General features: G+C 41.0%; 1 protein-coding gene across 1 annotated transcript in view; it reads right to left on the bottom strand.

The window, feature by feature from the left end:
- Positions 1 to 26,740, bottom strand: part of adgrv1 (adhesion G protein-coupled receptor V1) — a 162,278-nt gene extending 135,538 nt beyond the window's left edge. The window contains exons 1-3 of the mRNA XM_084728141.1: positions 26,407 to 26,740; positions 4,397 to 4,584; positions 3,539 to 3,688 (exon numbers count right to left, since the gene is read on the bottom strand). Of these exons, the coding sequence (XP_084584267.1) occupies positions 3,539 to 3,688; positions 4,397 to 4,582 (336 nt within the window). The 5' untranslated portion in view covers positions 4,583 to 4,584; positions 26,407 to 26,740. The remainder of the gene's footprint in view (positions 1 to 3,538; positions 3,689 to 4,396; positions 4,585 to 26,406) is intronic.
- Positions 26,741 to 27,299: the final 559 nt, after the last annotated feature.

Genomic DNA, 27,299 nt, shown 5'->3' with positions numbered 1-27,299 from the left:
AGGAGGAGATGTTTTTATTCAGATAATTTTATTCTGACGTTGTATTTTGTGGTTATTACAGTGGGAAAACTACTGCTTATGTTCACAAGGGCCTCCAAAATCAACACAATATGAAAATTCCCTCTAGTACCTTTAAGGAGAGCAAGCAAAGGAGAAAATTAAAAACAAGAAAGAGCTCAGGACTCTTGCATTCATCTCTCTATTCAAACAGGGCTTTTCCCAGCTGTAACAGAGCTTTCTTTCCACTGCTGAGCTCTTGTAGCGGTCAACGCACAGACACAGAATCCACATGCTTTCTCAAAGCCAAGCCGCTGGCCGAGCCAGGAGGAGCTGCTCGCACACAGACGCACACAGTCTTCTGTGCCCGACTACATAAACGTACTCAAAAATACAGCGATTCACGCACATAAACTGCAGACAGCTTGTAGCACTACATAAGCCCTGCCTCCCCCGGTCTTATATGCTACAACCTTCTATGTGTTTCTACCTTCTGTTCCTGCACAGTGCTGGTAGGCTGCACCTGCTCTGGCAGGGCTCTACAGTCATTTTTCAAAGCAAAAATGGCAAACAATGCTGTTTTCTGCCTCTCAGATATGGATATTTCCTGCTTTTCATTAGTTAACATAATATACTGAATATCTTTGCATTTTGGAGGGACAAAACAAGACTTTCAACAAAATAACCTCGGACTTTAAGACACTAGGATGGACATTCTTCTCTATTTTCTGACATTTTAAAGACATTGCAAGTCTTTGACAACATTTCTATAACATTCCTCCTACACCATCAGATTCAACCAAGGTGCATTTTCAGTTTCTTCCAGCACCTTACAGGTAAATATTTATACACACTTTATATATGCTCAAAATGATGAGGCCCTATATCATTTCATCACATTAAAATCAGATGTTATTGTTCTATTGACAACCAAAATTATGTTTCATGAGGCAATTCTACAGAAAGGTGACAAATTAAAGGAAAACACAACAAAGTTTTCATGTTTCAAAATGTGTCACCTGTCTGTAAATAGACTTGGCGTCCTGTACAACCTGTCTGAGCAGACAGAAAACAATCACTAACAATTACTAGACAAAAAACAAAGAATTAGTTAGGCCACTTGTGCGGACTCCAGCAACGCTTGAGTCATCTTCATTTTGTGCACGAGGCTTAAGCAGTGAGGCTCTCTGATTTATTTTATTAATTTATCCAAAAAGCAAACAATTCAGTCAGAAAGTGATTTATTATGAGCACTTGATACACAATCCAAGCACTTTTCAAACTTTGAAGTGTTTTCAAGGATTCCCAGCACCAGTGGCTCCCACGTGATGATTGAGAGGCATTATGTTTACATGAGGCTAAACATTGTTTTTTTCTTGTTTAAGGAAAATATTGCAGATTAAGCCTTTAGCTGTCAGAAATGATAAATGTGCCCTGATCAGCCCTTTATTTCTCACTTGTGCTTGATCTATGACAGCCCTTTGTAGTGCACATTCATCCTCCAGACAGTCCTTCAGTAAGCCGATAGGGCAGCATTTGGCCAAAGCTTTGTCTCCGCTGTAGTGTAAACAGAAGGGCTAAGTGGGCCTCATCTGGTCTTTCACTCTGGTAGAAGGCTAAATATGGGCTTGTGCTACTGGATTTTAACCAGATGTCACAAAAATGCAGCGTGCTGACAGCTGTTCGGAGCTGCTGCTGTTTAGTGAGTAAATGTACATAGCTGACAGTCGCTGATTCACAATGACCTTTGTCTTTGGTCTTTTAGATTATTAGACCCTTTATAAGACAGGCAGACAGCAGGACCAGCCCCCATGAGCTCATCAATCAAACCTGACAGCTAAAGGCTACATGAAACCATGGAGATAGTCTCTAGGTGTGAGGCATCCTGGGTTGTGACGTTAGCTCTTTTGACAAGGATTTACAATGTATAGGCCACTCATTAAAAATCATTTTGAAGCTTAAAACTTAAAAAAGCTCTCCCATACAAGACTAGTCACAAAAGTAAAAGCACAATAGAACGCTGGAAGGATGATGTATTTTTGTGGGCCAACGCAGGAGAAAAATGTTCGCTGCCTGTGTGTTTTGTACGAGGACGTAGTCAAACTCTGTCTCTTCCAGGCTGATGAAAACACCAGGAGTTGCTGAATAAAACAATTCAGGTAAGAACGAGGAACACCGATATTGAGGATGTATATTGTGAGACGACAGATGTAGTTCGCTGAGTGGTTTCACACAAAACTAAACTACGACAAACCTACCACAAACTGCAACATTCATGTCTTGTAAGCTTATCTTTTAAATTGATAAACATGATATGTGTGATTTGTGACGCAATTCAAACAAGAACAAAAAATTATTTGTTTCTTGCCATTGATTAATGTAATAAAAGAACCAGATGTTTAAATATGCTGGCTCATTTCCGGGTTTTAGGACTCATTCCTGCAGCACACTAACCTAACATGTTACGAAAGCGATAATTACAAGACATTTGTCTGTTTTTTTCAACAGTAATTAGACTAGACTTAAGTAGCAAGTGCCACATTCTGGTGAAACCAAGGGTGGTACAATTGCAATATCAAAATGAAATGTGCCTTCCATTTCAAAAATCTGAACAAAAGGCAGAATCAGCGTTTCTCTTGTTTTTCTCTCAACCCATGCTGAGACACTGTGTAGCTTACTTGCCACTAAATCACACTTTTTGCCAGCAAGGAAGTCTCAAAATACACAAAGACACATTTTAATGTACTTTGGTTGTGAATCCTTTATCGTAACAGACAGAGCTTTCTTCTGCACTAGTGTGTCAAATACAATGATGAACACACAACATATACAGGACTGAAATCCACGGAACGGACATGCCCATCAAAGTCAATGGGGACAGTGAAAGAGAGAATGACTTTAATCTACTTTGTGGTGATTCTGTGGCTGTCAAAGTTAGTTTCTCCTCACAAAGGTGTCTTTTAGTGGGGAACCTCAGAGACACATAACATGTGGCCCCACCCAGGACGGCCCTGACAGAGTCCTACAGGGCAAACACATCAAAGACCCTGCAGCTCAGAGCCTCCCAGGCTCACTGCTGCTACCACCCCCACGCTCTATTGCTTCATAGCTGGGGTTAGGGTTTAAGACAGTCAGGGGCAGAATTATAACAGTGGGACTTTGTGGAAAGGAAGCTTGGAGCTCCAGAGAGGTGAGAGAAGGGAGTGAAACCATCAAACCAGAAATATTTGGCACAAAAATCAACATATTAAAAACCAACTGCAAAGGAAGGTTTACATTTTATACATTTTATATGTATGGATGTGATTTTATTGGTATCGTTGCATGACTCAGATTAAAAAAAAACCAAAAAACTGGTGCATACTCACTATTGGAACAAGCCTAAACCTAACCAAACTGCAAACATTTTGTTACAATAAAGGTCCGGTACGCCTATTGTTGGTACTCTCTACTGTTCCTATATGTTGTTTTGGGAGTCACATGCGGACAACCTGTTCTGTTGTTTAGATATGAGGACATGTTGAAAACAAGAGGAAGTTACCTGTAGAGTAAGGTTGAAGGTAAATGTCTCATCGGCTTCAGGCAAGTCGTCATCTTTCACAGCAATGAAGATGGTTTTACTGGACTCAGAGGACAGCAGGAAGGCTGCAGCATTGACAGCTTCAAAGTCTCCTGTGTCGACTCCCTCGAGCTGGATGAAACAAGAAAACATGAACCCGCATCACTCACTGTTCAACTTTAGTAAGATTCCTGCTTCTTTGTGTGTTTTCCGTTTGATTGAGACATTTTTTTCACATGTATTTTAAAGGGTGAAACAGAGAGAAACGGGAAAGGCACAAGAGAGATGGAGACAACGCAGCTTTGAACGTAGGATGCTGCAGGTACACGATTCGTGCTTTAGAGAACTGAGCCGTTAGAACGCTCCAGGCTTGATGTTTTGGCTTGTTTCAGCTCTTTCCACCAGCAGATATTTTGTTCTTGTCTCTTTCTTTCCTCTCTACTGGTGCCTTTATCTGCCTGATCTTGAGTTTCACTGTGTTTCTGTCTCTGCACATTAGTTTCCTGGAAAGAAAGCCTGATATTATGCAATATTTCATTAACTAATAAGGAAACCCAGGTATAATAGTTCATGTAAGAAGAAATATGGTAAAGATATCAAGAAGGATAGGAAACCCCCTAACCACGCTCAACCGCTTGGCCAGCTCGCCTTACCAGACACCAACTGTGAGCAGCTGACACCGGCCCCCATGTGGAGGACATAAAGCCAAAACCCATTCAGTGATTTCACAGACAGTTTCTGCAGACACACTGGTCTGCACACTGGCCACTGTCTGCCACGGATAAAAATATCTCTGATTCTCTCCTTCACTTGAGCACGGATGAGTTGTCAGTGTCTTACCAGAACCAAAGCCGTCACATTGACCGGGTCTCCCACTCTCTCCACGACCAGCCGGACAACAGCTGTGCTGCTCTCGTTGACAACAAAGTCAGTCTGCCCCAGGAACCGCAGCGTGGCTGACTCAGACGTTGTGCCAGGGATGGACAGAGCCAGAATCAACCCAGCTAGCAGGAGGACAGGGAGCATTCCTACAAAGAGGGAAAAGCATATGAAGAAAAAACTAAAAAAAAGATGCATGCAAGATGAAACAATACATATATTGAAATATATGTTCTGAGGAGCTTTACAAATGAAGAAAGATACAGAACGTTAATTTTTAGTTCATTCAGGGCATACATGCACACAGAGATTTAGTGTTTTACAGATTTGTTCCACTACTCAACAACACTGCAAAAAGACTGTATGAATATCTACTTATCACCACTAAAAAGACAGTTCACATTGTGAAAATTGCCATTACAACAGTGTAGATACTGCAGCTGGTAGCTCCTTCACTACTTTTCTCTATTAGTCTGTCATCTTTATCAGCTTCACTGCTGAAACACGTATCAATGACACACAAACAGGCATTAAAAAAGGAAGTGTGGGTTTTGGTTTTTGGCGCGGTGGATCTTAAGACGATCCACCCCAGGAGGAGTGGAGGAAGGCCATGCTAACCCAGCTTGGACTTAAGGCTGCTCCTGGCTAATGTCCCGTCGGAGAAACTAAACAGATGAAATGGGACTGTTGCGCCCACACCTTACAGCAGACCTGGGCACTGTACGGCCCGCGGGCCATGACGGTTCTATCCGGTCTGCGATGTCGAAGACAAACCACGCCATTTTACTTAGGAGGCTAAAGAGACGAACGGGTTTATCTAAATCGGCTTTTATTTTGAAATTCTTGTGTAGCGCGAGTGCGCTTCCTCCTGTCACAACTGATCGACGTGAGCGATGTTTGCAGTCGCTGCATCTTCTGCTGACGTCACTGAGACACGCCCACGGCAGGTTGAGCGAATGGGGATTTTCATTTTGTTCGTTTTGTTGCGTCCAAGCATCACGTGTTTGTTCTGTGTGTACAAAACAGTATTATTTTGTCATGCTACTTGTTTTTTGGCACTGAGAATCCACAGTGGATTATTAAAAAACAAACTGTTTGTGTGCGGCCCCGGCAACAATCAGGGCTTCTCATGTGGCTCCTTAGGAAAAATGATTTCCCACCCTTGCCTTACAGAGATCTGATCCGTGTTGCACTTGATGGGTGGACTAGTTGTGCACTGACGAGATGCAACATGCAAGACTCCTGCAGGATGAAGGGAGGAGGACTTCGTGCTTACATCAAACACAAACACAATCAAAGTAAATAGATAGTGTTTCCCAGATGTCAAACTTTTTATGTGCAGATGTCGACCATATAATCATCACCATCCTGTTGCTGCAGTTTACATTCAACCAGACACAAATCAAAAATACATTGCAAAATTATTTCCTTGGTGTATTCATGTATATGTATATGTAAAATTAACTATGCATATTGTTTTATTTTATTTATTTATTTTATTTTCATTCTCTGAATTTCATTAATTGTCTGTATATATGTTGTATTTGTGTGGCATGAAGGAACCACAACTCTCATTTTGTGTAATGATAATAAATAACCGTGGTACCTCAAAAATCTTAATTTAGAGACCTCTGTGATACAGTATAGATGCAGGATGTTGAGAATTCAAAGTCAAACAACAGAAATGAGGACAACAGCTAAGTTTCCCCGGCAAGAAATCACACACATATTCACAAAGATTAAGAAACAACTCTTATCACATACATCGTCTTCGTTGAGTTAACTGTTGACTTTATGCATGGTGGGCATCCTGCTTACTAGATAATGCTCACATGAACATTTCATACCACCATGTGATGTTTTGGGCACAAACGGTCACATGGTGATGTTTTCATAAAGTTTGGGCATGCTACTTCCACATTAATACCTGACGTCCCATATTCTTTATACTAATGAATTCTGATAGTAAAATTAAAAAAATATACAGTCGATTTGAATTAAAACTAACATGATCTACGGGGAGTATTGAGTGGCCAGATGTTCAAATGGCCTAAGTTTTGAAAATGTGCAGCCAGGCTGACTGGCAGGCCTGCTGGTCATTGTGGTCTAAATGATTCATCACATTATTCCATAATTCTAACGGCTGTTGTCCTCATGTTGTCACAACTGTTAAAGCAGTTGTTGTTGCGTTTATTCTTCCTGACCACATGAATTTAATGTGATGCCAGGATAAATGTGATCACTCAAGGTTGTTGCAGTAATTCAGCATGAAGCTGCAATCCTGCGCTGCCAACACTCTCTTCTCTCCCTCTAATTATCTTTTCTGCTCTCCTGCTTCCTCCAATCATCCTCACTCCTCAGTTTGTCTCTTCTACACCCTTCTGCTTCCCCTCTTGTCTCTTCCTATGCTCTCCCTCTCCTCTCCTCTCACCCAGAATAATCCCTAAACTGGATGGAGCCACTCAGACAGTTGTCATGGTTAACACAACAAAACAACACAGCATGACAAGTGGGGTGGAGCCAGCTTAAAGCTAAATTGTGGCTACCCTGTCCTGTCTTTCCCCCAGCCTGCTGCCTCTTACCCATCCCATTCATAATCTGCACCACACAGCCTCGCCAACAGTATGAACACGTAAGGTCTTTTAAAAAAATATTTGCTCTTAATTACAAGGTTGAAAAAGAACATCAGCAGCTACAGCGAATGAAGTCATGCTGTTTGGTTCTTTTTTTTTCATAAGCAGAAATCGTTTAGGAAAGTTGGACATTGAAAATATCCCATTTTTCATATGTTCCATTACTGTTATATCAATCTGAGTTATTCTCAGTGTTGGCCGGTGTTTGAATAGCAACAATCCATCAATCAGCATGTCAGCTAAGAGAGGTGAACAAGACAGTGCATGAGCATTAAAAGTTGTTGGCTGACAGACAAAAGTGGCAAAAGTACACACATTTTTTACTCAAGTAGAGGTACAGATACTTGCGTGAAAAAAAGACTGATCCAACTTCTTTACTCAAGTTAAAAATGCTGTTTCTATGCAAAGCTAACTGAACTTCACGTTGACTTGGATGGTCAACTCTCCCTCTTTTATTTCTTGTTGAATCTTTTACATAATTTTTGACTTGTTAAGCCTTTTTGTTGTTTTCATCATACTTCATCTTTTTTGTTGTGGTGCGTCTTTTACACTGCTATTTTCTTGTTTCATCTTTCTTGTCTTGTTCCGTCTTTTAGGTCTTTTTTTTTTCTTATTACGCCATTTTTGTCTGTTTGTCATGCATGATATACACTGATTGATACACCAAGTAATCACTTTTTCTGTGTGTTATTGTTCCGTCCATTTAGGTTGAAATCGGTCTTGGGAAGGCAACATGCAATGAGTCAAAATAAAAATGATTTATAATGCCTTTGAGATACATTAAAACTAAGGTCACAAGCCTGATTTGAAGATGTAAGGAGTAGAAAGTATAGATAGTTTTAAAAAAGTTGCCAGAAAAATAAATACTCATGCTAAGTACAGATACCTGAAAACTACTACTACAAAAAGTATTTGTACTTAATTACTTCCCACCTCTGTTGACAGATCGAGTCAGAATCAATTGATGCAGATGTTATGGGTGTGTGTAACAGAGAGAACATATGCATGTATGTGTGATGTCAAGGGGCACGGTGTGTGTGGTTGCATGTGTCACACACATGCCAGCAATGAAAAAGCAGCAGAGCTGGGAAATCCATCAAAAAGGGATTTAGAGCTGGTGGGTAGCGGAGCTGGACAGTGGGGAGCAGAGGGTGAGGCTGAGGGGGGAAGAGAGGTGAGTGTGTCACTGGACAAAGAGGGTCCTGGGCTGAATAAATCCTGTTATTCGCCTTGCTTCTTCTCCTGGGGTTGGGAACTTCCTGCACCACTGACCGAGAGCTTGAATGAAAAGCTATAAACCAATTCTCTCGCACCATCTCGTTAGGACTGCCCTACACAGGATAACTTATACTGGTCTGGGCTACACTCTTATGGGTAATAGTGCACCTGAGGGTGTGTGCCAATTGTGTTACATCTGGACACCTGCTAGCATATATCTATATGTATTTTAAGCATTCATCAGGATGGATATTGTATCGATGCAGTATTTATCTCTACTGCCATCAGTACTACTTTCAATCATTTGATGCAAAAAATAAAAACATGAGATGCAAAGATGTGAAATGATTCAACTGTCTTTTAACTGGGGTAACTAATAACTGGGGTTAAGTGCTGTGGTCATCTCCTGAGCAGCTGGCCTGGTCCATCTAAAAGGTTGGTCCACCTTAAGTGAGCCTTTTCTGAAGTGGCCGCTACCTTCAAAGCAAACCCCCTTCAGCAGCAAGCAAGACACAACAACTTGGCTTGGATTTTGAGGAGCTGTAGCACTTATTCACAGACAAAGAGCCTAAACTGTACAGACACTGGACTGCTACGTTCCCAGCTGACCAAAACTTTGAAGCATGGCTTGACACTTAATTAGGAATAGCTGGTCCACCTTAAAAAGGCAGTCTACCTGAAGTGAGCCTGGGTTGTAAGTTGTCACAAACTCACATGGTGCCTCTTTCTTGACTTCACACTCGCTAACTGCTACACTACAGTACTTGGCTACTGTGTCAAACTGCAAAACAAGCTACTTAGGAATGACAAATTGAAGTTGAATGCTAATGGTTGCATGTCAACTAGTGGTACCTAAAGAGTGTGGAGGTTTCAAGAAAACGAATCAACTCATATTTGGGATCGGATCTCAGGGGACAGATAAAGTGATCTGCAAGCAGGTGAATTCAGCAGGCAAGGAATTTAATGTTAAATGCCAGTCACAAATCCTACAACAAGTTCATGGGTTTTTTTTGTGCGGCCCTCAATCATCTGCCTGGCACTCAGTCATCAAAACTTTGAGAACTCCTGTTTTATGTCATGTCTGGCTTCGGTTTTCAGAACAAAGGGTCCAACTTCCCACACACTTTTCCTTCAGTAAGACTTTGTGCCTCAAAACCTCACTTCCAAACTTCCAAATGATTGCCTAACATCACTCAGACCACAATCTTTAAGACGGATGGTAGCAAGCATCCAACCCTCTAACCTCCTAACCCCCTACTCCAAAACAGAAGGGTGGTCCCTTTCTCATCCACTGACCCAGATGCCGCATTTCCTTCAAAGGGCCTAATACAAAGCAGATGCTGTGAGGATGGCACAGGTCTGTTTTAGAAGCAGCGGGGCAGTTTTTGTGCTGGCATCATGCATTGTGCCAACCCTGACCCCGGGGGCTACAGGGGGTTCAAGGATCTGTCTGTCACAGCCAAAGGCAGCATGGAGTGCCTGGCGCAGACCTCTGACATTGATAAGACTGGGAGTCAGAGTCGTGTCATGTAGAGAGGTGCACAGAGACACATTTGCTTGTGCACACACACACGCATGCGCACACACACACAGACACACGCACACACACACATTTTCACATTTTCATACACGGGTGCATTTGCAAGAGCTGGCACAGTCAGCATATGCATCTAAAATGCAAGGTCTCAATGCTCAGACAGACAGCTGGGTGACAGGCCAGGACACTGGAGCGCTCTGAAATGCATGAAAACACACTGTCCATCACAAATATCCTGAGCCAAAGAAACACAACATGACGGCTGGGGCCAGGACTCTGGGACCTGGCGCCCTAACAAGCCACAGACATCACCACAACTGAAGAGTCTTCACATTCTGAACATCCAAAACTGCTTTTATTGACTTACTCTGTGACTCTGACCTCAGTCAGCTGACTTTTCTCATATGCTGCAGTACTTTATTTCCTGGAACACACAAGGTGTCCTATAAATATGTATTACCCACTATATATTAGTGATGTAACAATACCAAAAACTCAAGGTATGTTAATGTGATGTTTAACAGTCTATGATACATGATATCAATAGCAATATTTAAAAACAAAGAAAAATGATTATTTGAAAAAGATGTAATTTATTATTTCCAGGCGTCACTTGTGTGTGTGTGCGTTTATGTGTGCATGCATGTGACATAAACAGACCTACAGCTTGTCCACAGCTACTCTCACATACTATTGGGTGGCTGTTGGGGATTTGCAATCTACTGAGTGACCTCCTCCAGTTCAATGATAAATCTGATGTATGCAGCATTTTTTGTTTGCATAAAATTTGATTCTCCTTTTAACTAAAAGTGCTTCTGCTTTCCTTTGAATGAATGAATCCTTGAATTATGTATGTACGACTGCAGAAAAAATAATGCAGCAGTCAGTAGCGTTCCTTTATAAAAAACAAATAAAAGTAATGAAATAAAACACATATCCATGTAATATCACGGTAGATATAATCACAGTCCAGTATGATATTGAGATACTGTTTTCTTGTGACATATCAATTCAGTATGTTGTTATATTCATACTATACACTACTGGTTAAATAAGATTTACATCATTGTAGAGCAACTGCATTTTCATTGCCATGTACTCTTTAATGAGTCATCAAGCTCAAATGAAAGTCAACCTTTGGCCTGGATCAACCCTGAATCATTCTTCACACACAATTAGCTACAGTTGCACAAATTCCTAAAGCTGTTGTTTAAATCGGATTATTATCTCGTTAAGGCTCGACCTTGAACCTGCTTTCACCACCATAACCATTTTTGTCCCATACACAACACTTCCAGCTAACTTCTTTCTTCTTTTCAATATGCAGAGTCATTCAAAATTACGGTCCTCTTGCACAAGCAGGCTTTGTGTTTGCCAGGAAAGTTTCTTAGCACAGGGCATTGAACTACAACAGGAGTGTCACTAAGTCCACTCCAGCTAAGCTCAGATCAAAGCTGAAGGGAACAATGCATATAGACACCACCCACACACATCAGGGCTGACCCCTGCAATATCAAAATTAGCAGTTGGAGACCGTGCAAAGACGGAGATTCTTCAAGTCGAGCAGTCTTTTTCTTTTCTTTTTTTTTTTCCGTCCTTGCTTTCTTGCTTTCCTGCTCTGCGGGGTAAAATCCTTCCACTATGTCAAGTCATCAAGCCATCTGCAGGGTCTACGATGGATACAAGCTGACCAGGTCAGTCTGCATACATGGACAGCTGCGGCACCACGGATGTGTAACTTTGGCATCTTCATACGATAGGGTCTCTGGCTTTTGTTTGATAGCTAGAGTCAGCAAAAAAAGGTTGCTGCTAGGGTTGAGCAATGTCTACCAAACTGGCATATGACAGTCCATAGTGAAACATCACTAGCAAAGCGAGCACTGGTCACATCCCTACCAGTGAGTAGGCTTGTAACGATACATCGTATCATCATCTTTAAGATGTACCTTTATTTTGAAATTCCCATATGTCTGAGTCACAAATACCTGGGAGAGTTCAGTTATAAAACTGTCGAATCATAATTTAGTTGCTTTTTGTGAGAAAACAAATGTAACTGAATGTGTTGTATGGTAATATCATACCATCTTATATTGATTGCAGACCCCTGAACTGAATTTAATCTAAATTGTACTGCGGCAGACTTTGTGATATCAGCCAACATTGTTATATCTGGCATACATCCCCGTGCCAGATTTAGAAGGGTCTTCATCACCACACCAGAACCAAGATTTATCATTGATTCGCTTCATGTTTGTTTGTGCCTGTTTCTTGTAATTAGGTCAGTTAAAAAATATTCTCAGAAGATCACTGACTTGTCCCCAGTTGTCAGATGGTGTACATTCTCCTAAGAGGCCCCTGAAAAGAAGACATCTTACTTTTGTAGCCACCTGCTGTGGCATCTTGTGTCATCCCGTAGACGGACATATAGGTTGCAACCTCTGACCTTTGCTAGAATTAGTTTGCTTACTGTACTTGGAAGTATTGGTTTACTGTAATGCTGAAAAGCTATAAAACACAGAGAGTTTTGCCTTCACAGAGAGTGACACAACTCAGGATTTTGTACGATGTCTGTCTCCATCTTGTGAAATATATATTTAATCTTCAACGCGTCAGTGTGTATTATTTTGTATCCTGAGTGCCTGGGATTTCCACAACACAACAGGATCAAGCAGTGGATGACAACTAGTAGCTGAAGGTGAGAAAAAGTTCTGCATCATCCAACAACCCTACTTTTTGCACATTTTTAAAACCATCATTAGCTTAGTTTCCACACATTAGAGCTACCTTAGCTTGTTAACTATTACGTGATCATCGTTCTCACAAAAAAGTCTACATGTAAAAAAGGCACAAATAGTCAAATATTTGTATTGAACAGCCAAATCTGATTCTACTGACAAAATTCTGAGCTGAGTACAGCCCTAACATACAAACATGCAAATGTACACACAAAGACATGCATACATTCTTTAGTCTCTCTATCTCCTGATCTCTCTCTGTCACACATCTTATCACTTCCCTCTTCTCTGAGACGCACTCCTTGTCCTGTACCTCTGTGATGGACAGCTCATCACCAGAGAGAAGTCCCAGCAGGCTCGAACGTGATAGGCACCATAATGACCAGTCACAGTGATAACATCAGTACTGGTCAGTAGTGGTTTGACCCCGTCACCTGTCAGCCCTTCTTAAAGAAGCCTACTGGTGTTAGGAGTCTGATTCACAAAAACTATTACATCGGATCCCTTGCGGACACACACCACACACACACACACACGCACACACTCACTCACTGATCTATTGGATATCCCTGTCAGAGGTGCTGAGAAGGTGTCTGGTTGCAGGGCTGCTCCTGGGGTCACTGCTCGGCGCTGATGCCTCTAGGGTTTCTCCTGACAGTGGCCTCTGTGTCGTAATCTTTAGCATCAATTATTTACTGTAAGCCTAAGACTTCACAGTCAGACGATGGTAGTAAGCGTGACACCGCTGGATTCATGGTATAGAACGTGCCATGTGCCGTCTGTGGCTGGTCAGGCTGTTGACATTAGGGTTTGGCCGATGGACGATGCCATCGACCGCTGAGTCCTCTACAATCATAACATCATTGTTTAAAGGCCTTCTGTATTTGAGTTGGTCAAAAGAATCAGTTATAATTGCTGTCTTCACACAGCCGAAGAAGAAGCCGTACATCTTTAAACCTGCCCAGTCAGGTGAATCCAAGACGTGTTGGTGGCAGCGGAGTTTCTTTTCTTGGGCCTTTGTTAGTGTGTTTCTTTCAACTGTGCCGTTGTTACAGAGCTATTGTCTTCTTAGCTTAGCTTCCTCATTGTAGCTATAGATTGGACAAGTCTCAAACAAAGCCTCTGATTGCTTGAAATTCAACTCAAGGCATCATGCAATAACCAGAAGACAACTAATGACATGATAACAACAACAACAGATGTTTTCAACATGGAAAAATTCTCATTATGGATTTATTTTACCACATCTCCAAAACAACACCGCTGTTCAAGGCTGGATTACAAACCTTCTGAAAGGAACAGGATTGCACCAGAGCCAGCTTAGCCTTTCCAGTCAGGCTAAACCGCCATTGTTATTTGCACTACTGTTTTATTAGCATAACTTCCTCAGTATAGCTAGGCAGCTAACTTTGTTTCAAGCTTCAGAGGCTGAACGGAACAAAGTTGCATGTGGTGAGGAGACGAAGACTCGTTTTAACCCGGCATGGGGATGCATGTCGGACGTTTACCCAGCAGGGATGTGAGAGCTGATCTGCCTGCTCCCTTTGATGCTGATGGCAGCCAGAGTTTTCTCAGCTCAGTGAGACAGCTGGAAGTTTCCATCAGAGTGACAGTGGGAAGCAGCGGTGAGTACAGCGGTAAGCTGTTAAGAGATTCTCACTACTCGTTTGAGCAAGTCAGCTTTTCTGCAATAAGACAGCCTTCCTGATAACAGTCAAAAATTGATACGTAATAACAAACATGCTGTCATGTTTGACGATGATGGACTTAAAAACTCTCCTTGTTAATTCATTGTCACGTGAAATTCAAAATCTGCCATCTTTTGCCCGTTCAGCTCTCTGGGAGCTTCTCGAGGTAAAGTGCCAGCCTCTATAATCATAATGACGAACTTGCCTTTCCCCTACTTATTTAACCGAGAATACTCTGAACTGGAAGCTATAAATGAGGAAAGCAATACTCTTACTTCCTTTTTGGTGTGTGGGATAACAGTCTGAAGAGTTTTAATCAAGGGCTTTCCCATGAGGCATCCCTGCCCTGAGGCTTCCCTGGTCCTGAGACGCCCTTGGTGAAGAGCTTGTGGTTATATCTGGCAGTTGGTCACATACACACGCATGCACACACACACACACACACACAGAACGTGATCCCCAGTTGTCTGACACTGGGAGGCCTGCAGTAGGATCTCATTCATCAATCTTACAGCTCTGGTCGGTGATCTGGAGTCAGTCTGGCCACAAAGAGAAACTGCTCTGTCATTAACATCAACTAATATAACAGTGTTCCTGGAACGTTTGTGTGCCTCCTCAGGACAAATTCACACTAAAAACCAACCACGCAAACAGACAGTATGACTGATAGGGACAAACAGCAACACAAACACAGACAGATGGTGTGGTGGGCAGAAAGGAACACAAAAGGAGGTGATAATAGGCCTTCAATCTGTATTTATGTATAATGTGAGGGGTGACTGCCGAGCCAATCTTTGGGGGATATGAGCACTGGAAAATGGAAGTGCCTTGTGGTCACATGGCCAGGCTATTATTCAGGGGTCAGACTAAATATGAAAAATGTCTTATTAAAATATCTTGCAAAAAAAAAAAGAAGTTTTATTCAACCCATGATACCTAAAAGACAAAATTAAACTGGGTACAACGTTACAGAACAATCACAAAACAAGAAAACAAACAAAACAAAATAAAAATACTAAAGTAATTGTCATGTTTAATGTCTATAAAATGTCAGAAAATAGTGAAAAATGTCAATGCCAGTTTTTCAAAGTCCATCCCTTATTGTTGAGCCTTGTTAAATACAAAAAATAACCATAATGTTACTTTGTCATTTAATGCAGTTCCTCAAATGGGGTACTAATACACTTAAGTGTACTTTGGAACACTTATAATTTGAGTAATTTAAGAGTAAGAAAAAAAGTCCAAATTTTAAATTCCAGCTTTTTTAATGTAAATATTTCTGGGTTATTTTCTCGTTTATGACAGTAAACTGAATATCTTTGGGTTTTGGGCAAAACAAGACATTTGAGGATGTCATCTTGGGCTTAGGGAAACACCCAACATTTTTCACCATTTACTGACATTTCATGGCCGAAACAACTAATTGATTAATGGAGAACATAATCGACAGATTAATCAACAATGACAGTAATTATTAGTTGCAGCCCTAGTATTCTTCTTACATTCTCCACTGCGTCATGAAGAACAAAGTGTTTTATTGGACGCAAATTTAGCAATGCTGTTGAGTGCAGCATGAGTCATCAACAGCTTTGAGTCGTTTTCCAGAAAAAGACAAAATCTGAAATATCATTAAATGCACCAGAGAATATCTACAAAACAACTTTTTTGTCATTGTTGGACCAGATACTGGTATATGGCGCAACAACAATGTGATAAAAACATTTTATGGGCGTTATGGGAACTTTCAACATGCTGATACTAATGGCACAATGCTGTATTGTACCTCTTTATATAAGCATTGTTTGACCAAAAATATTTTGCGCTGGTCAGGGGGTACTTGGATGAAAAAATACTTCAAAGGGGAACATTTCTGACAAAAGTGATTTAATGCATATAAATAAAATGTTCTTCTTTTCTCTTTTCTGCTGCATTAGTCCAGCTTTTATTTATAAGTCTCAGGCTGTGTTTGGTCCTAATCCATGGTGCCTGCTCTGCTCTGTTTATTGGATTGTTTTCTGTTTGAGCTGCACTCCACGCTAAGCGATGCCACCAGCCCAATGTGTGTCAGGCCCTACCTCAGAAACCACCCACCGTCCGTTCTCAGCCCGGCGTGGCCGCGGCTGCCATACCCGGTCAACTCACAAGCCCATAATTGCACTTCACATGTAGTTTCTCCCTCTGGTATTTTTAGATCAGTGAATGTTCTCGCCATGCAGGGAAGTTGGGGAGAAGAAATTAAGAAACTTAATAAGCGAGTAGAGCTAAAACATACATCATTAAATCTGACAAAAACTCTGTGTTACTCACTGGGCTTATTTTGGAGAGCTCGACCCAAAAACAGAATTCTATTTATTTTGAGGAGAAAAACAGAAAGCCTACCATTAGTCCAACAAGAAGTGGGGAAAGATTTTTGGGAAATGAGGATGGCAGTGAGCTGAATTGCAGCCAAATTATGCCATTCCACACAAGGGGAACAAGAAAACACTTGAATGAATACCTCTCTAAAGAACAAAAACGTATGAGGTCAGCCTCCCAGCTATTGTCAGACAATACTTTTTCAACCAGGCATTTCTCCTTCAGGGGCAAGAGGCTGCCAATCAAGTGTGCATTTTACTGTGAAAAAGAAACAGAGAGAGTGCGAGTTTTCCTGAGGTATTGTCCACACAGCTGTGGTCGGCTGCTCTCAAGTTGAGCCGATGGCATCTTGCATCTCTAACTAAAAACAAGACTTTTTTTCTTCTTCTTCTTAGGAAACAGTGGGAAGGAGGGAATATAGAAAAAGGAAAATGCTTCCAATTGAGTAGGAACCAGTGCGTGAGCAATTTGGAGCGTTTTCCAATCCGAGCGTTGGCTGACTGATTAGCCTGTATGACACACAGTGATGGAGGCAGACAGAAAAGCACTTTCAGGGGATTAAACAAGGTTGTGCTCTCCACAGTCTCGCAGACCAAAGGGCCAAATTAGAAAGGGTATTACTTCATTGCATGTAACCGGTTGGGCCTGGATGAAATGCTAATTGCATTTCAAAAGAGTTCCCAAAACAGAGAGGCAACCCAGAACGGGGGTGTATTTTCATTGGAGAAGGAGCGGGACTTTACGATTCACTGACCAGCACACAATTTTAAGGAGCAGGCTTTTGTTCGCCCATGCTCCCTTTTTTTTTTGTTTCGTGTGCATTTCTAAAATTGCCACAGTTCTCCATTCTTTTGTTTCTCCCACTTTTTGGCACGCTGGCCTCCTCTCCCAACAGAATCCAAACCATCCTATTCAGACTCACTCCTTTTCTCTCTGCTCTACTCTATCACTCCTAAACAAGGACGCACACAGCACACACATCCTCGGTACAGTAGGTGTGGGAGAGCTCTTCTTTCAGGCTTTTGCATCACTGGAGAACTAAGGGCCAGATGGCAGGATTGAGGAGGAAGCAAATCCCTGAACAAGCGTGGTCAACATATCTTGACTATCATACAGAAAAATAATAAAAAGATCTGTTTTAAAAAGTGCTGCTAATTTCATTCAACTGTGACTGTGAGTGGGTGCACTTACAGGTGCCTACAATATGTGCACGTGTCACACTAAACATAAAACATACTACCCATCACTTTTAAAGATAGGCCAATCTTGTCTTGCTTTAAAAGAGCAATATGTAAGTATTGCAACATTCTGGCCACCTGTCGCATTCATATGTCAAACGGATATAGGAATAGGAGGCAGCCAGAGGTGGGAAATGACAAATCACAAAAATTAATAAATATGGAACAATAACACATAAAAAAGGTCCATCAGTGCAGTAGAGTGCAGTATGTGCACTTATACTTGAGTGAAGACTGCGTGTACTTTTGCAATCTCCGGGGGCAGCATATCACCAGAGTAACTGTTAACTGCTGCTAACTCTAGCTACGATTAACTAGTTAGCTCAGTTAGCCGTGCAGCTAACAGCAGTATTAGCTGATTCTACTGGGACTGGGAGCTTGAAGCACCAGCCCTTTTTACATAGAAATTCTGCAATACTGTTGTAACGGGCTCGCCTTTAAGCTGGCTTTGTGTATTCACATTGAGCCAAGCGGCGCGGGTATGAAACCGCATGAGCGCTGTGAAAAATCTCTCTGACTCTGGAGATGACGAAGACACAGCAGGTTCAGGGGAGGCATCAAGTATGAGAGGATCGGGGAGGGTAGTCCCACAATACCAGAAAATCTCACACCTTACTGGAAACAATGCTTTCCACCCATTCTCCTAGTAAGGACATGGTGTCACTGGCCTAATATGGAGGCCACACTGAAGATTTTGGATTAACTCAGCAACGGAGTTCATTTGAAAACTCTTAATTGTTTCCACCCAGTTTTAGCAACAAAATCTGAGATTGTCCCAAGTCTCTTTTGACCACAGCGAGACTGACTTGTGAGTCAATAGCTAGAGAGAGGTCAGACATCAGCGAAGCAGCGGGGAGCCAGACTATTTTCACTTTTAACTAAAAGTATTTAAACCTTATCCGAGTTGGTGATTGATGGAACAGTGGAAAGACGAACCAAGACAGTTTTGGTGAGTTTTATTTTGTCTTGGTTGAGACTGAAGTGTGTTTTACGATGAGTTAACAATACAACCAAAGGGAAAATTAGTCACTTTTCATGTGGATGTCCAGTCACAGTAATTGTAGACAAGTGAAACAATAAATTCCTCAGTGCATGCTATATTGACCAAGAAAGCAGATTTTGTAGCAGGAGAACTCAGCCTTCTCAGTCAATATAGCACCCACTGAGGAATTTACTGCTTCAATTGACTGCATTTACCATGACCACTGACTGGAAATCCAGATGAAAAGTGCCAAATTTTCTCTTTGAGCTCGACTGAGTTTGGTAAAAGTGAGAAACATGAATTCAGAAGTTGTACAGTTGTAGCTTGTCTAACATAGAAAACTCACCGCTTGCACACTGAGCCATACTATAAGACTATCACCACTTTAAGTACAAAGTGGTAGACCCACTGTTTTTTGACACAGGATGGTCTGTAGCTAGCTGGTTAGCATGCTAACATCAGTAGATATTGCTGCAACATCATACATAGACGCCTTTCATGTCAAAACTGTTATTTCTTCACATTCTGTTGACAATTTCAGGTTTTTTTTTTAGTTTTTAAACTAATAATGTTGCATATACCTTTAAATGATGTTTCAGTCTAGGCTAAGCCCTCTCTCCTCTGCAGTGTTTCACAGATCACTTAGTGAAAGACAGGGACGTAGAGTGCATTTTCTATTTATTGTCATGTGATCCTGATCTCTTGGCATGTTTTACTCACAAAGCTATAATCTATAATGAAAGGCATCCAGAGAAAGTGGATAAATACATCTCTTTACAACGATAAACACACCCTATCACCTCTCAGCCATGCACGGATCAACCACCCCCATCTTCTTGTGGAATTCCTCTGCCATGACCAACTACAGTACAATGAGGGAAGTGAGAGATAAACAGAGAAAGACAAGAAAAGAAAGAAAAGAGGCGCTGGTGTAAGGGATGAGGCAGATGGGGGGGCGGAGATGAGTGTGTGTGTGTGTGTGTGTGTGTGTGTGTGTGTGTGTGTGTGTGTGTGTGTGTGGATGAAATAACACAGAATGGGTCATTCATGACCCATTCATGGGATAAATAAGGTGGAAGAATAATGTAGAGAACTGAAGGCTTTGTAAGATTGATCTAAGTGTCGGTGACCTACATCAACAGGTTTATGTTTTAAAAAGGCATCATGACCCTTATTTTTCACTCGATTTCCCGCAGTCTCACACACACAAACATATCTGATACAATTCTAAATAAATGATAAAATTATATTTAATATAGTCAGCAAACTAATACAAATATCACAGTATAAAATTAATATAACTTGATTACTTTCTGTTCCTTTTGGATTACCTCACTACCAAATATGGTGAAATGTTTGTTATAGGTTCATTAATTGTTTGTCCAGCTGTTCTTTCCTTTGTGATCTGTGAATGCATGTTCAGATTAATAGTATTCACCAGCATCACCACTTACAGTGCCAAAATTGGAGATGCGCAAGTGCAACATTTGCACAAGGGACTGCTGTGATTGGTGGAACTCGAGAGAGTGAAAGAAAATTTTGGGTGCATAGAAGAAGTCTTAGATATTTTACTTCAACTCATGCAAAATGGGAGCAAAAACAAGTGTTGCGTTTGTATTTTTGTTGAGTATTCATTTAAATCTAGTGTATTTAAAACAGCTATGCTTCATTTTAATGTGCAAACTGCATGGAAAATCAGTGCAGGAAGCTCAGAGCAACATCCTTTTCTCAGACGTCAATACAAAAAAGTAAAAACATTTAGGAAAGCTGTTTCCTCTCGCTTCTGGTTCATATTAACTTGGCTAGACTCTACAAATTAAATTAAGTCTTGAAGACTGTTGAAAGCTGTGATTCTTTTTGTTTTTTGATCATCAAATGACTTATTATTATCCCTATGCAATAAACCTGCTCCACAGCCTTATTCTGATAAATGAACACACTCTGTAGTTGCTCTCCACTGATTCCATTCTTTAAATGCAGTGACCACACCATGGGACCATAAATCTGCATCAGTTCTACCCCTCGCCTGGATGTTTTTTGGGGGAGCCACGTGGAACACATCCCTCAGTGGCCCCTGCTTCCTGTACTAATTTAGACAGGTCAGGTTGAGTAGGTCACACTTCACGTTTGGCTGGAGGGACATCATGGCTATCCATCCTTTCACACGTCCCTCTTTGTTAGTACCACTCCTGCCTCCCACCAGGGTTTTTGTGTAATGCTTTGGGAGTAATAGATTACATGTAACAGTATTAAGTAATTAGAATACAAAAAAGGGAATGTTTCTTTATTCTTCCATGACAGTAAACTGGACAAAACAAGACACTGACATTCAAAGATGTCATCTTGGGCATTGGGGAACAGTGATCAACATTTTCTGACATTTTATTGACCAAACTACTAATCGATTAAATGAGGAAATTATCGACAGATTAATTGACTGAAACAAAATAAAACTTTGTTACAGCCCTGCAATAATCATCAAATATAATAATGTTTGACTGTTATTGATTAATTAACATATTTGTGTTGGAGTGCTTCTTTTTATTGATCATTGTTAGACCTAACAGAGGAACTGGTCATGCGTTACACTGAGCACAGCAGGTAGGAGAGGCTCTGCGAATGACCTACAGTATCTGAGGCCACCGGCTTTACTAACATCACAAGAGGTCAGAGTTCAAGTTTAATACTTGAATGGAGATGCTGAGCAGCTGTAGGAGGGCTCCCCATCATCCCTACTGAGAGGAGACACAACAATAAGTGTGTGCGCGCTTACACGCCTGTGTGTATGTACGAGAGTGCAGTTATGAGAGTTGACAGTGGGGTCATGGCCGAGGGTTTGCTGCAGCGACCGTACCAGCATCCTCTCACCGGGAACAATATGTGGTCGGTCAGGCCCACTAAAGAGACCTCAGGATTGTTGGCCATCGCCGAGGGCCCACCGCTTTCCTGTCCCTCTGCTCCAAGGACAACAACTACTAAAACATGATACTGTCTCCTGTGCGTAAGCATGAACTGTCAGATGATTTTTTGAAAACAAAGTATTATAATCCCAGAGAACATTATCAGATGCTTATTTATGACTCGAATATGTCTATTCACTAAATCTAAAACAGGAGTTCTCAAAGTTTTGATCACTGAGCGCCAATTTAGGAAGCCAGCATGTGACTGAGGGCCACACAGTACAGGCCATGAACTTGTCATGGGATTTGTGGCATTTAACATTAATTTAATTGAGAACCAATAATGAAAATGCACTGTTATCTTGAATAATTTACAGATTTCTCTGTGTTTAAAAATCCTTGAAATCATTCAGTATAAGGCAAGTACACAACTCAATAAAATATATAACGCATGTCCAGAATTTTTAGACATTTTACTCTGGAAATGTTTCATGTTAGATCTTTAAAAGGTTTGGGGAAATCTTCCACATCTCAGCTGTATATGCAAAAGTGTATGGCTAAGAATCTGCCACTCAAAAAAAGTCTTGGGAATTTAGTTTGGTGTTTTAAAACTGTTAACACCTATGGTTCATACACTCAAATGAGCATTCAGTGAACCCAGTCAACTCCCAGTAAAGACGCAGGTTTATGGTATACATCTGTCTTTGCACCAAGGGATTATGAATTGTTCTACTGCGTGGCACTTCTGGGGTAAATGGTAATTTGAGGGAGAAGTGGGAAAGTAGGTGCAACATTTCAGCCTCTTAAGGTGTGGAAATGAAAACCAGACCATAGCTAATGTGAGGTGTAACTATAGTGGCTATAGATCTGTTGGTTTTCTCTTCCCACATCAGGAAAAATGTAAATCCACAACACTCACTGCAGAGAAGACACAACCTTTTGCATTGTGTTTAACAGAGGTGGGAGAAATTCACACGTGCAAGTCTCAAGTTACTGTGGTGAGAACCAACCTACTCAAGTCAAGTCATTCCTCGGGTCAAGCAGGTCACAAGTAAGCTCATGTGTAATTCTGATGATCTACCCCAGTTTCCACATTTAAAACAGTTCAAAGACAAGTCAAGTCTCAAGTTTTAGCAATTTTAGTCAAGCAAGTCATTAAATTTGTGACTTAAGTCTGACCTAAGTCAAGTCATGTGACCACAAACACACAAAGTCCACAAACATGTGCTATATAAGTGAACATTGCTCTGATTTCATTTTCATTTGATTATTAAAGTGAAAAGGTACAGGCTCTGAAATGTACTCAAAGTATAAAAGTAAAAGTCACCCTCTGAAGGACATTTTCTACCAGTTTTTTCTGAGTAAAGCAAAATGAACATCACCTTTTCTCAGCAGTCAAGTCTTCCTTTCTGTTTCATCTTGTCTTTTACATAGTTTTTCTTATTATTACATCTTTTATGTTGTTTTTTGTTTTGTTTTGTCTTTTTTCGTCACATATTTTACATTCTTTTTTGTCTTGTTATGTCTTTTACAACATTTTTCATCTTATTACATCTTTTTTGTCTTGTTGCATCTTTTATGCTGTTTTTAGTCTTGTTCCATCTTTTTAGTCGTTATGACCTTTTCGCCTTGTTATGTCGTTTTTGTCTGTCATGCTTGATATGCACTGATGGATACACCAAGGAATCATCTTATCTGCTCATACTGTCCATCCATTTAGGTTGAAATCAGTTAATAATTCCCTCAGATGCACTGAAACTAGCAACAAGCCTGTTTTGAAAAATAGTTGTAGAAAGTACAGATATTTTTGTTAAACTGTGGGGAGCAAATGTAAAAAGTTGTCAGATATATCTAGGAATTCATATAGAACTACTGCACATCTCTACAGAGTAGCGTAGAGTGATATAGAGTAGCTAAGTTTCAATTCAACTTTACAAATGTGCTCCATTCAGCAGATAAAGACATGCTTTCCAACTTAGGCCCCCGACTGTGATCCATGGTGCACAGATGAGCTGAGGCGGGCTCAGCCTGTTGCAGGGTGGTTCAGTGTATGTAGAGCCATGCCTCCGTCTACTATACCCCCTCTGTCCCCACACGCTGGGAACGCAAGCCCCTCTCATCCCCAGCAAACATCAATCTCCTCCTGTCTGCAACGTGCAACACTCGAGCACCTTTCATCAATGAGCAGGCTCTGTTTATGGCACTGTCCCCTTTTGTAGTGTGCAGCCATTAGAGTGGGTGAGACAGAAGGGGAGAGAGGCAGGCAGTAAAACAGTTTCCGCCCAGTGAATCACATTCAGAGCCTCACACAGGCGACTGGGGGCTGACCCCTGCCAGGCGATGACATAAACACAGACAAACAAAGGACCTGAGCTCTGAGCAAGTGTGGATCTCAGAGGGTCCAAATCTACAAAAAAACAGACCAAGTGTGGAAAAAGAGATTGTGGGTTTGAGGCGATAAAATGTGAAAATTTCATGGTAAGTTTTGTTGTTTCTTTTGCAAACAAAGGGAAAGGACTGTAATTCGTTATGCATGATATAGATTTTTTTCATCTGATACTGATAATAGATAATTCTGCTTTTTATGGCCAATACCAATAAAATAACCATTTCACATTTTTGCATTTTAAATGCTAAAATAAATGATTTAATATTACCGAGCTCTGACTAGGTCTAATTATTATTTTCATTGTTAATTAATCAGTCAGTTATTTTCTTGATTAATCAGTTAGTTATTTGACCCAGAAGATGTCAGAACATGGTGAAAAGGTGAATTTCTCAAATGTCTTGTTTGGTCCATAACCTAAAGATATTCAGTTTACTGTCATAAAAAAAACAAAACAAAAAAAAAATAAAATAAAAAAAATAATCACATTTAAGAAACTGGAATCAGAGAATTTTGACAGTTTTTTCTTTAATTATTCAAATTTGTTCATGTATTATCAAAATCATTAATCAATTTAATAATCTATTCAAAATCAATTAATTGTTGCAAATCTAGCTGACATCACTATTACAACAAAAACAAAGAAAAGTCCTGCCTCTTAAGCATTTTTCCTAAGAATTCAAATTGAATGCTCTGACAATCCGTCAAATCAGATCTTATTATAGCTGATATCTACTGATGAATATATGTTGATACCAATATAGACTGCTAAGCATTGCCTGCTTGCACGGGGGAAGTAAAATGCCATGTCAGTCAAGTAACCCTGGCAAAAAAATAATTTAACTATTTAATTAGTCTAAGTAATTTTTCATACAAAATGGCAGAAATGGCCTTTTTCAGTTCCTCAAAAATGGAGATTTCCCCCCTTTCTCATTTTATAATCATATTAAACTTAATATCTTTAGGGTTTACACACAAAACAAGACATTTAAAGACCCTTTGAGAAACTAAGATGACGTTTTTCACTATTTTTGACTGCAGCTGCAGCCTTATATTAAACATGACATTTAACTTTAGTTTTTGTTGTTATTTATTCACCACTAATAAAACATTTTAAGGGACAAGTAAATCATGTCGTCAGTCCAGTGTATTTCTGAAAAAACAAAACCATAACATTGAACTCCAATCCAGCTGGATATCAGCCAATAATTTATTGTCCCCAATATTTATAGTGCATCCCAAACTGTAACAATTCACCTGATTCAGTCATGCATCCCTTTTACACAAAGATACATGTGAGGAACAGTTGAAACGGTGCAGGCTGGGGCTGAGGAAGAGCAGGTGTAAGTGCTGAATGGATACAGAAGCAGCTCCCTCCCTTCCTCCCCGGTGAGAAAAGGGATTTAACTCTGCTGAGGCTCCACAGAGGAGGCAACAAAAGAGATTTGCAAGGGACGCACTGAGATGACATCATGTCAAATCAATTAGAGATAAGGTGGACGTATTTAATTATTCAAGCACTGAAAACCGCACCCCATCAACTGGTGTAAACTACGGAGCCTGAACATCTGCGCAATTTACGCAAAGAAGAAGCGGCGGCAGCACAATGAGGATAGAGGCAGCACTCGTTGATTTAACAGTAACAGCAGCACATGTGCGCAACTCAAAGTGTGCCAAGATTACTTATGTCCAGAGTAAAGCCTATAGATTAGTGAACGGAGCCTTTATGAGAGGGTCTCCGGCTCCCCATGTGTGGCAGCTCCCCCTGAATTGTTGTTTTATTTCAGTGGGAGAGAGAAAACCCACACAAAGCGCAGTAATCACACTGGAGATCCTGGATGTAACCATGGAAGCGTTTGTCTCCGTCCTCAATGGGCTGCCCGGCCATTCATTTACTGATCGCGCTGAATCAATATTTAGGCTTTTCAATTTTATTAGCTGCTCCGAGGGGGATTTTTGGCACAATGCGAAAAGAAATTAGCAGCGGCCAACCACTTTTAATCGTTTTCTTATAGTGTTATACAATATGTCTGCTTGAGCTGTCTGGCATAATTGATGAGGAGGATCGCTACTCATTTGTTTCCTTTATTCTCTGCGCTATTAATCAAACACCGGAGCCACCGATCATTACCGACTCACTTACTGGAAAATAAATCTTCAGACGTGTTCATTGTCCTGGAGAAACGTGTGTCACAAAGCGATATCAGCGTGCATCCAAGAATTTATGCAGCAAAGTTTGGCTGCTTGACAAACACAGTTTTGAAGAGGGACAGAAAATGACCAGTAAAATCCAACTCACCTGACACCTTGCTTGGCCTCTCTGTCCGAGATGAATTACTACAATATGTCTAGTTGTGAGGATAACATCGATAAGTGCTTCCCAGCAGGGTCTTCAGCTCCTTCTCTTCTCAAACAGCAGCCAGTGACCGCATCATTTTGTCTTGTGTTGAATTCGGTTGTTTCCTTTCCATGAACAACATGGGATGAAGCGCGTCTGTCATCTAACGGGACTGAAGCCGGGAGGAGAAATAACAATCCAGGACCTTCTCCTCCTCCTCCTCTCTTGTCTCTACTCACAGCTCCGGGCTCCTGCAGCCATGTGAGATCTACTACTACTGCTGTAGTACTACTATACTGTACTGTACTACACACACACAGACGCACACACAGAGACACGGCTCACTGCTCCTACAGAAAGATTAGTTTGCAGCTTCGCAGAGACTCCGGCTCGTCCCCCGGTCGCTGCCTAATGAGACAAGATGTTTTAATCCCATTTGTCTCTGAAGGGAGCTGCTCGGTGTGGTGGAGGACAGCTCCACCCAGCGAACCCAGCAGGCACAGAGCAGCAGGACAGCTGTCCTCATGCTGGCTGTCGACTTTGTTGTTGTCACTCCAACTTTGGAAATGTGCAGCCTACTTCATCATAGGTGACTTTAAATCTCACACAGTGGTATAACTAGCCGAAACAAGTATTTTTACGCAAAATGTCTCTTGCGTCCTTATTGACCATATTGTTCCCTGTTGCTAAGTCCTACATCATGGGGTTCCCAAACTTTGGGGCGCGGAGCCACTGCAGGGCGGGCGTGGAAGACCAGGGGAGAAATAAAAAAAAAAAAGAAATATAGCTTACTTTAATCCATGTAGGGGAAATAAACAAACAAACAAGAGTCTAATTAATCTATCCTGCTAACC

Source organism: Lutjanus erythropterus, chromosome 10 (genome assembly GCF_056507025.1).
Source record: "Lutjanus erythropterus isolate fLutEry1 chromosome 10, fLutEry1.hap2, whole genome shotgun sequence".
Lineage (NCBI taxonomy): Eukaryota > Metazoa > Chordata > Actinopteri > Lutjaniformes > Lutjanidae > Lutjanus > Lutjanus erythropterus.
This window is presented reverse-complemented; position numbering and strand designations above follow the sequence as displayed.